This window comes from Chrysochloris asiatica, unplaced genomic scaffold (assembly GCF_000296735.1).
Source record: "Chrysochloris asiatica unplaced genomic scaffold, ChrAsi1.0 scaffold00347, whole genome shotgun sequence".
In the NCBI taxonomy this organism is placed as follows: Eukaryota; Metazoa; Chordata; class Mammalia; order Afrosoricida; family Chrysochloridae; genus Chrysochloris; species Chrysochloris asiatica.
This window is the reverse complement of record NW_006408865.1, coordinates 1,216,422-1,227,378: the sequence shown is the minus strand read 5'-3', so window position 1 is coordinate 1,227,378 and position 10,957 is coordinate 1,216,422. Positions and strand designations below refer to the sequence as shown.

Below are 10,957 nucleotides of genomic sequence, written 5' to 3'. Positions count from 1 at the left end.
TATTATGTTGCAAAATCTGAGAATGCATCGAACTTGAAATAGTTAATTCTAACAACAAACCTTTTTCTGTGCCAATGAGTCACAGCAACCCTGTACAAGGTTTCTGAGGAGCAGCTGGTGGGTTTGAACCACCAAACTTGTTTAACAGTCCAGTGCTTCTGCTATAGTGTCACACCAGACTTCAAATGAAAAACTTAAGGTATCCTTTCTGTTAGGAGAAAATTCTCTAAAACTAGTGTTTCAAATAATGGATCAAGGCACCAACAAATCATCAACAGTTGGGTTTATTTCAACAGTAAATTTGAAACTCTTGCCTTTGGCAAGGGTACTCTACCAGTAATCATATCAGGAATAGACAATTTTCTACATTGTCAAATATATAAAAGTTCCTTTTGACTTTCTTCAACACTGATCAGCAAGCAGATTCAGTCCATATTTGCTTTTATTAATCTACTGAGTTAAACCAAGTTTCTTCTTCAGAGACTCTGGCATCTCAGGTGGAGGAGGACGAGGGAGTCTGAAGTAGACCTTCACGGAGTCATAGATGAACCACTGTAGTGCAGTCAGAGTGCCAATCATGATGATACGGGCAAAGAGTCCTTTCCAGACACCTGGATCAGATATGAAATATGAGTGAAAAGGATACAATATACCTACCCAAAAATGTTGTTCTTTTTCCCCTGGAAAAGAAAAATCCTACCTTTAAATCCAAGTCTCTGGAGAACCTGAGAAGCACTGCTACCTTTCTCTTTATTCAACACAGACACCACAGAGTCAGCAGGGTGAGAAACAATTGCACAGAAGACTCCAGCTATATAACCGGCCACAAAGGTTACAACAAGCTGTTGTCCCTTTGAACATTCACTTCGGGGCTTGGGAACCACAAACTTGTACAAAGCTTCAACAGTACGTTCAAAACAGGCAAACTTCATCATGGTGTATGGGATCTGCCTCATCCAGAGAGGAGCAACCCCCTTGTAGAATCTAGAAAATTAGGAAACTTCATTTTACACCATGTATTTCATCTAGCACAATTTTTTATCAACATTTACAAAAGTGTCCGCACAGAAGTCAAGTCCTGACAGGAAAAAAATAGCAGCATAACTGCATGCCATTTCTATCAGAATCTAAGACTCACATGCAGGTATATTTCTCTCACATGCCAATGACTCAAGCACCTTTGACTATACAACCAAAAAAGTTGCCGGATGTTTCATTGACTGGAACTACGAGAAACAAAAAGTTTACAAGTAGAACTCAGTTCAAGAGTGACACCCACAAAGGTGGATCTAAGGAAGCATGTTGTGTCCTGATATATGCAAATTCTTAACACAGCACATATAAAGGAATTCAAACAAGCCTTCCAATAGTTTAACAGTAAACATTTATGTCTAATACTGTTACGTGTCAGGTTGCATATATCAAATCATTTGTACATTGTCAGTAGTTCTTTGGTGTAAAAAGAAAAGCTAACTTGCAGGCTCAAACAATGAATTCATTCATTCAATGTACACACTATACACATTAACTGGATTCAGTAAAATTTATAGCCCCCTCTAGAACTATGAAAGGACTTCTAAGAGTTCATGGAAAAATTCTATTTTCTCAGCAGTTTTTGAACCCCCTTGTATACATTCCAGCTAGGTCTTAGATGTCTTTTACATATATACCCACTGCCACTGAGCTGATTCCAACTCACAGTGACCCTGTATAAGGTCTGAGGTTACAATTTTTACAGGAGCCAAAAGCTCCAACTTTCTCCTGCTAAGTGGCTGGTGAATTTGAACTGACAACCTTGTGGCCAACAATCCAGATACTATGAGTCAGGCTCAATGCTGCTTTCTAACAACACTAAATAACATATTTAGACATTAACATATTAGTACACACCCTCGGAAACCCTGTACAGGGTCGCTATGGGTCGGAACCGACTCGACGGCACTTAACAACAACAACAACAACATTCAATAAAAAAGGTATGATGAACTTCATCATAGTTAAGTTCCCTTAATTGTTGTTTAGTGCCGTTGAGTTGGTTCTGACTCATGGCAACCCTGTATAGGGTTTTTCCAGGAGTAGCTGGGGGCTTGAACTGCTAACCCTGTGCAGGTCAGTGCTGGTCCCACCTATAGTGACACAGTAGGAAGCTAGTTCCCTCAATATCAGAGGATTATTTTTATACTACAAATTAAGGCACATGTTTTACTTACGCATTTAAGCCTTCTTCCTTAAACATTTTGGGAGCTGCATCCCTCAAAGTGTTGGCATAACCTGGCTGAGTTTGAATTCGAACCTTAGCAGCTTCCATAGGAGCCAGGGCTATGTCAGCAAAGAATTCAGCACTGGCAGAGGAAGCCAAATACAGCGATGTGCGCCAGAGATAGGTATTCTCCTAAAATGAAAAACAAAGACAAGGACAAACATAAATTGCCTTTGCACTGGCTGTCTTCAGTGACTTTTAAATGACAGTTTTAGAAAACAAGCTTCAGATAAAGTTTTTAAGTATTACATAGTCTACAGATAATACAATATACATAAGACTCAATATATGCTAACTTTATATAATACAATGTGATCCTTTTCTTTTTTAAAATTAGGTGCCAAGTATATGTAACATATCCCTTCTCTTTAAACAGCCTTATGATTTGAGGCATGCCTTGTCCACCCTCGGACCATTTCCTCTATTCTAAAACAATGTTGGGGGTCATATAAAACCTTAGACATCATTTTTGATACTTAATTTTAAGTTAAATGCTTTAGACTTTCATCTATTCCAAATTAAATTACATACCTCTCCAAGCATGTTGCTATACAAGACTTTGAAGACTTCATAAAAGCCAAACTTACAAAGTCCTTGCATAGAGTAGCCAATGAAAGTTGGAGCCCACCCTTTAGCCAAACCGCGAACACCATCCTCTTTAAGTGTAACGGAGAATCCATTAAATATGCCCTTGTATTTCTGGGGGTCCACCTTTAATTTAAAAAAAAAAAAATTTGTTAAACATACCAGAAAGCTTACACTTATCATCAATATTAAATTTGCTAGTACTGTCCTTTTGATTTTAAAATTAATTTCAAAAGTTAAAATACAGGTTTACTAAATGACCACCGTAATGTCTATGGTAATCTCTACAAAGGATATTTTCTTATACACCAAGGTCTAACTCTGGGTCATAATTAAGCCTTTGAGAATACTGAAGGGGCAAAATTTCTAAAACAACAAACAGTAAAACTGATTCTTTGGAATTTCCCTTATACCACTTCTTTCTACCACCATTTTTTCTAAATTCATTTGAAAGCTACTACCTAAATAATAGATTGTCTGTATTTCTGATATATATATATGCTGTTGTCATTAAGTGCTGTCGAATAGATTCCGACCCATAGCGACCCTGTATAGGATTTCCGAGGATGTAAATCTTTATGGGGAGCAGAAGAGCCTCATCTTTCTCCCGCTGAACAGCTGGTAGCTTTGAACTGCTGACCTTAAGGTTCACAGCCCGATTCGTAACCACTACGCTACCAGAGCTCCTTATATATGAATCCATTAAATAGATTATTCTATAAAATGTGAGTTTAATACAGCCAGACTAAGTACAAGTTAAATATATATATATATATATGCCTTCTGACTTAAATTCACTTCAAGAGACATGCATAGGAAATTTTAGACAGTATATTTTATAACTAATGAGGGGAAAAAAAAAAATCATATCTATTTCTGCCAGTACTAGAAGGGCTGGTATACATCACCTTCCTCTCCCTCCTAATATTTCACCTTCCTTTCTTTTAGGTAAGTAGACTTCTAATCCTGTTTGGGACAAATAAATTTTGGTATTTGATTATTTTTGTTTCATTTAGCCTAATTAAGATAGTCATATTGTTTGTTTTTTTAAAAAACCCTCTTATGTAAATCAATATGTAAGAGCCTAAGTATGCCCACAAAATGTCCATACTAAGATATCAAAAGTTATTAAAAAAAAAAAAAAAACCTACATATTACTGTCTGCCTTGGTCTTATTAACAGATTATGAGACATGGCATCATTCACATATACAAAGCCGCCCCCCCGCCACTCTGAAACAACCATTTCAGATATAAAGAACCTACACGTTGAAGAGGAATTCTGACCCGGATTAAGCCAGTCAGTGAGAACAATTTACCCACACATCACAAGACAAAAAACTCAAGTATGCTTTCCAGCCAGTCTCTAGTAGTTGTTAATTCTTCCAAATCTTATTTTTTGAAGCCCTTTAAGATTACAGTCACATGCCACATAACTTTGGGGTAGGAACCTCTGTTAAAACTGTATAAAAAACTCAAGGTACATACAACTATTTGTAATAACTGGGGCTACACTTTGTGACACACATTAAAATATTATGTTAAAGATCTTTTTAATAGATCTGGAATTGTTTATTTATTCATAAGGAGGGGATTGCCCATATGTAATATGGTGTTTGCATAACATTCAAATCACAAAACAGTCTATTTCACAGAATATTTCGTGGAAATTAAGCAACACATGACCATACTTGGCATTAAGTCGCATATGAAAGATACTAAAATTTTGAGTGTCATCTCAATACAAACCTGCATACGGCATTTCACTAAATCCAGAGGAACGACAGCAGTGTGTGTCAGACCACAACTTAAGACCCCACCAAAGCCACACAGTGCATAAAACTTCATGGAGCCATATTCACAACTGTACTCTGTAGTAAAGACAAGACACACCATGCATTTTAATGTAAAACTCATGTTACTGGTCATCAACTTACCTCCAGGACAGTTAGGTTTCCACACAGCTTGTTAGTAGATGACTACATCTTACGCCTTAACAGCCATGCTTCAACAATATACTTTACTCCAACATGCAAAACAAACCTGCATTCTGCATTTAACCAGATCTAGAGGAACCAGTGCTGTATGTGTTGTGCCACAGCTAATAATTCCTCCAATTCCACAAAGGATAAAGAATCTGCCAGATCCATAGTCACAGCTATACTGCTCTGTTTGATTGGGGAAAAAAAAGCAAGTAAGTTTTTCTTCAAGATGACTAAGGCCATACGAAAATGGTTTCCCTGTTAAATAGTATCACACACAGCTAAGCAGCCTTGGCCTCCTTTGACAATTAAGTTGAATAATTAATCTAATGGGAATAACAAGAAAGTCACTCCTAAAATCAAAATGATCACTTAAAAAATAAGAGGGCTCTATATTGGATATGAGTTATCAGTTATATAATCATATTAAAACGTTTTTCAATACAGTTAAATTGAAATTAAACTTCAATTAACTACTGATAAGAACACACACCAGAGTACAAATGAAACTCAGAAACAACACCCTCACATATAAAAAGATTACAAAAAACATCAAATGTGGATTTGAAACTGTTTGTAACCTTTTGGGACTTAACTTAATTAACAGCATGTTGTTGTTAAGTGCTCTCGAGTTGGTTCCAACTCACAGAAATCCTGTATAAGGTTTCCAAGGCGAAGTTGGTGGGTTTGAACTGCCAACCTTGTAGTTTGCAGTCTAGTGCTGATCCTACAGCGCCATTCCAGGAGTCCATAGAACTCACTATTAAAGGCTTCCATTCCATGAATAAGTTCTTAAGCTAAACTCAAAATAGTTCATTTTCTGTGGTTTTTTCAGTTTTGATTACCATTGTCGTATCTTTATAAAGGGTGGAAACATTACATATAAACTTCCAGATACATTTTAACACTGCTGGGAAGTACAGTTTGTCTCAGCACATGACCTTAGGTGAAGGACTACCTGCACACATACAGTTCTGTAGTCAAATACATTTAACAATTCAAAGATGACATTAGCTTTCAGATTTAGAACTGAAGGATGGATTGACAGTATGATTTTTAACCCACACTAATGTCATGACTCCTACAATTTGGTTTCCAAGTTTGTCAGTGGGAGTGAAATACACACAAAGCTGGGCCCAACTCCTATGAGTCCCGGGAGAAAAGGCCAGAAGGAGGCCAAACGACAGCCAAGGCCGCCGGCCTGCAGTCCACCTCGGACTTCAAGTTTCCTCCCCTACCAAGGCCCTCCTGTCTGCGGTCACCCAATGTCAGACTTAGGGAACGTTTAATGGAAGGAAAGGTGGACTCGCGCCAAATCTCAGAGCAGGTCACCGCTAGATCTGCGTGTGGCCGTGCCTAGGCCGGCGGGGCAGGTGGGTGAAGACCCCAAGCTACGCCCCACAGCCGCTCCACCTCGAGGGCGTGGAGGTCACAGTGGACGCTGGGTTCAGGCCCTTCCTTCCACGCCCTTGAAGGAGGGGCCAAGGACTGGACACCCGGCCTAAAGCGGAAAGGGGTGACATCCCGGGACAGACAACCGAGGGCGCCCTTCCCTGTCCTCCAGGTCCGGCCCAGGCCTCGCAGGCAGAACGCGTCGCCAGCGGGCCGACTCTGACCTTACCTTCCACGGCGGCGGCCGCCAGGTTGCGGGAGCGGCGGGGCAGGCCTGGGGACCCAGCGGGACTGCTGCGGGGCTCCGACGGGCCATCGTGCACCAACTGCATGTGCGGCGCCTTGAAGGGGTTAGCCCGTGCCAGGTGTGCCACGGACGAGAACATCTTCTAGGGAAAGAGGGAACGAAATTCGAAGGATAGATGAAGGGGTCGGTCAAGCTGCGCAATCACAGGCGTCCAGGGACCCCAGTCATGGCATTCTTCCCGCCCCCGCGCCCTTGAGGAGGTCATGGCACTACCCTAAAGTAGACCGTGCTCTAACGGGCCTACGGCCAAAGCAGTAGTCCCCCAGGGATTCTAAGCTCCGTTCCCCGCACCCACCGTGGGGAGGCCGGGTAACACTCACTGCCTAAGATGGCGAACACCCGTCCGATCCCACAGAAAGACTGCGGCTCACAGAGACAGAATGCCCTCCCAGCCGGCAGATCTGTGCCCTTCGCGCGTCGTCAGCGTGACGCACACAGCGCGTCAACTACAGGCACGCAGTGCTCATTGGTGGAGAAGAGCGTCGAGACCGTTGCGTCATCGCGTTTTCCTAGCAACCCTTTCCCCGCCCCCGCTTGCCTTAGCCCTTCCGGCCCGACTTCTGCGCATAAGGATTCGGTTTGCGCAGGCGCGCATTCCAGGCCCTGTCTTTGAGAGGTGTAGGTCTTGTGCTTTGTACTGTGCTTATTGTCCTTTCACCTTCAGGCGTCTCACCTTGACGCCAGGACTTCTGTTCTTTTCATTTAAGTGATTTGTAGTATGTAGTTATTAAGTGGTCTCGAGTGGGTTCCAACTCATGGGAACATACTTATGTACACCTAAACGAAACACACTGAACTCCTATCCTGCTCAATTGTTGCAGCTATGGTTCCTCGTCGAGGGTCTTCCTCTTTTTTGCTGATCCTTTAGTTTGTCGTATATGTGTTATTGTTAAGTACCTTCCAGTTGATCCCGACCCATAGTAACCCTATATAGGGTTTGTGAGGAGCTGCTGGTGAGCTTGAACTGCCAACCTTGCAGGGTATACCCTTTGAAACGATATACGATAGAATGAATGTAAAACTAATGTTCTTCCATGTAAACTATCGCATAATTCACAATAAAACATTACAAAAAAAAAAAAAAAAAAACTACAGGATTTTGTGTCACAGCTTCTAACATTACAAGATTTTTTTCCCCCTCGTTTTTAAAAAAATGCCTTTGGTTGGCTTGTTTGCATTTCCTTTCAGACAGTGAGAGAACATTTTTAAAGGATGTGTACAACAAGAACTCGTAATATAAACGTCTTCAGTTTTATCATAACAGCCTATATTGATCTATGCCAAGAAGTTTGGAAGACAGCTACATCCATATTTGTGCCTGTTCCAAAGAGGGGTGGCCAGACGGAATGCAAAAATCATCGAATAATATCGTTAATAGCACATACAAGAAAAATTTTGCTTAAGATAATTCAAAACTGGCTGTAACAGTACATCACCAGGGAACTGCCAGAAAACCAATCTGGATTCAGAAAAGGATGTGAAACTAGGGATATCATTGCTGGTATTTGATAGATCTAGACTGAAAGCAGAGAATACCAGAAAGTTGTTATTTGTGCTTTATTGACTACGCAAAAGTTTTTTACTTGTGTGGATCTTGACAAGCTTTAGATAACATTGCAAAGAATGGTTATTCCAGAGCACTTCATTGTACACATGAAGAACCTGTCATTCAGACAAAAGTAGGGGTTACAGAATAGTTTCAAATCATAAAGGGGTTACGCCAGGGTTGTATTCTTTCACCATATTTATTTAATCTGTATGCTGAGCAAATAATCCAAAAACTGGATTATATGAAGAAGAACATGGTATCAGGATTAGAGGAAGACTCATTAACAACTTGAGATATGCAGATGAAACAACCTTGCTTGCTGAAAGCGAAGAGGACTTAAAATACTTACTGATGAGGATGTGGATCAAAGGCCACATACTTCCATATGTATGTATGTAAAAAAAAAAAAAATAGAAGTTGTCAAAGACTTCATTTTGTATGGATCCTCAATAAACCCCCATGGAAGCAGCAGCCAAGAAGTCAAATGATGTATTGCATTAGGCAATCTGCTGCACAAAACCTTTTTCAAATATTCAAGAGCAAAGATACTAGTTTGAAGATTAGGTGCACCTGACTTAAATGATAGTATTTTCAGCCACCTTATATGCATGTGAAAATTTGACAATGAATAAGGAAGATTGCAGAAGAATTGATGCATTTGAGTTATGGTGTTAGAGAAAACTGAAAGTACCAAGGACTGCCAGAACACACAAATTTGTGTTGGAAGAAGTATAGCCAGAATGTTCCTTAGAAACCAGGAAGGTGAGAGACTTCATTTCTCATTTGTTGTTGTTAGGTGCCATCAAGTCAGTACTGACTCATAGCACAACAGAACTCATACCACAACAGAACGAAACTCTGCCCAAACCTGGGCCAACCTCACAATTATTGCCACCCTTGTGCCCATTGATGCTGCCACTCTGCCAATCCATCTCGCTGGGGGTCTTCCTCTCTATCTCTGACCCTCCATCTTACCAAACATGATATCCATCCCCAGCAACGGATCCCTCCTGACAATATGTCCAAAGTGTGTGAGACAAAGTTTGGCCATCTTGGCCTCCAAGGAGTACTCTGGTTGCACTTCTTCAAACACAGATCTGTTGGTTCTTTTGGCAGCCCATGGCACTTTCAATATTCTCCTCCAACACCATAACTCAAAAGCATCAATTCTTCTACAGTCTTCCTTATTCACTGTCCAGCTTTCGCATGCGTATGAGGTTATTGAAAATACCATGGCTTGGGTCAGGCGCACCTTAGTCCTCAAGCTGACATCTTTGCTCTTCAACACTTTCAAAAGGTCTTGTGCAGCAGATTTGCCTAATGCACTACATTATTTGATTTCTTGACTGCTGCTTCCATGAGTGTTGATAGTTGATCCAAGAAGAATGAAGTCCTTGACAACTTCAATCTTTTCTCCGTTGACAAGAACGTTGTTTGAAGACAGACTAGGAGGAAGGAGTGACGAACTGCTTCTGAATATTTAGTCACTGAAAACCTTATGAATAGCAGAGAGACACTGTCATTTCTCATACTTTGGATATATTATCAAGAGGGACCAGTCCCTGGAGAAGGACATCATGCTTGATAAAGTGGAGGGTCAACAAAAAAGAGGAAGACCCTCAACAAGATGGATTGTCACAGTGGCAGCAGCAATGGGCTCAAGCGTAACAGTTGGGAGGATGGCACAGGACCAGGCAGTGTTTGGTTCTGTTGTACACAGGATAGTTATGAGTTGGAAGCAACTCAATGGAACCTAACAACAACAACAACCTAGGCAATCAGGTTAGTGCATTTTTCAACTTTATCAGCCATTACTTCCCTTCTTGTGCTCTCTATTCCTGAATTCTTCCTCTGACTTGGGCTGTTCTGCTAGTCTGTAAGATGACACTTCTCCACAAACTGGCCCTCATCACATGCACACTTGTGAATGCCTAAATTCTACCTGTGCGTCTTAACTCAGCCTGCTGCTACTTCTATAAATATGTGATTGCGATCCCAGAGACATATTATCCAATAAGCAAGGTAAACACGAGCTTAATTGTGCTTACTTACTAATCAAGGAGCTCTGGTAGCGTAGTGGTTACGAATTGGGTTGTGAACCTCAAGGTCAGCAGTCTGAAACTACCAGCTGTTCTGCGGGAGAAAGATGAGACTTTCTGCTCCCGTAAAGACTGACAGCCTCGGAAACCCTGTACAGGGTCGCTTTGAGTCAGAACTGACTCCCCAGCACATAACAACAACAACAACATTAATCTATAGTGAACAGTTTTATCACATCAAAGATATGGCTGGCATCTTTTTCTCCCAACCTCTTCCAACAGAATCAATGCCTCTTTTCAAATGTATAATTCCTAACTGGGACAAAATACCTAGTACTGTAGGTAAGCACAGGCTTACTTGTGAAATGTTTTACATGTCAGGCCTTCCCTCATTTTACACTTAAGAAACAGATTCATACAGATCAAGAAAATTCCCAAGGTTACTTTACCTACCAAAAAGCTGGGGAAATGGTTTAAGTCAGAAGTCTGATTCCTACTAAGCTGTTCCTGAGGCATCCTAGTGGTACAGTGGTTAAAGCCCCTGAGTGCTAACTGAAAGGTTTGAACCCACTAACTGCTTCACAAGAGAACGATATGGAAGTCTGCTTCTGTAAAGATTTACAACCTTGGAAATCCCATCAGGCAGTTCTACTCTGTCCTGTTGGGTCACTACAAGTCAGAATCAACTCAAAGGGTTTGGTAGATGGTACCTACTTAGGTAGGACCTCACAAGCAAAGCTGAGGAGTTTGATCCTGTCATGTAAACAAAGGGAGGCACTAAAGGTTTTTCCTTCCTTTGTTAATTACTTTAAGATATTTTTCTCATAAACCCCCTTCCAAGACT

The 10,957-nt window shown here is 40.9% G+C and overlaps 1 protein-coding gene across 2 annotated transcripts; it reads right to left on the bottom strand.

Annotated features, from left to right (window-relative positions):
• Positions 1–227: 227 nt before the first annotated feature.
• Positions 228–6,961, bottom strand: SLC25A3 (solute carrier family 25 (mitochondrial carrier; phosphate carrier), member 3). 2 transcript variants are annotated; one of them, XM_006875930.1, is made up of 7 exons: positions 6,842–6,961; positions 6,448–6,607; positions 4,888–5,012; positions 2,792–2,971; positions 2,211–2,392; positions 701–984; positions 228–611 (listed from the first exon to the last, which is right to left on the bottom strand). In XM_006875930.1, the coding sequence occupies exons 2-7, from the start codon at positions 6,602–6,604 to the stop codon at positions 451–453; spliced, it is 1,089 nt and encodes a 362-aa protein (XP_006875992.1). In that variant the 5' UTR covers positions 6,605–6,607; positions 6,842–6,961; the 3' UTR covers positions 228–450. The 2 variants fall into 2 exon arrangements, with proteins under 2 accessions (XP_006875992.1, XP_006875993.1); XM_006875931.1 differs by lacking the exons at positions 4,888–5,012; positions 6,842–6,961 and adding an exon at positions 4,594–4,715 and having other exon boundaries at positions 269–611.
• Between the last annotated feature and the right edge of the window lie 3,996 nt (positions 6,962–10,957).

Bases quoted from the DNA above. Each gene is read 5' to 3' on its own strand.
- SLC25A3 (XM_006875930.1), bottom strand. From the start codon at position 6,604: ATGTTCTCGTCCGTGGCACACCTGGCACGGGCTAACCCCTTCAAGGCG. The intron at 2,972-4,887 runs GTTTGTTTTGCA...TTTAAATTAAAG, and splicing joins TGGTTAAATGCAGAATGCAG to GTGGACCCCCAGAAATACAA. The intron at 985-2,210 runs GTAAGTAAAACA...CTAATTTTCTAG, and splicing joins AAGGAAGAAGGCTTAAATGC to ATTCTACAAGGGGGTTGCTC.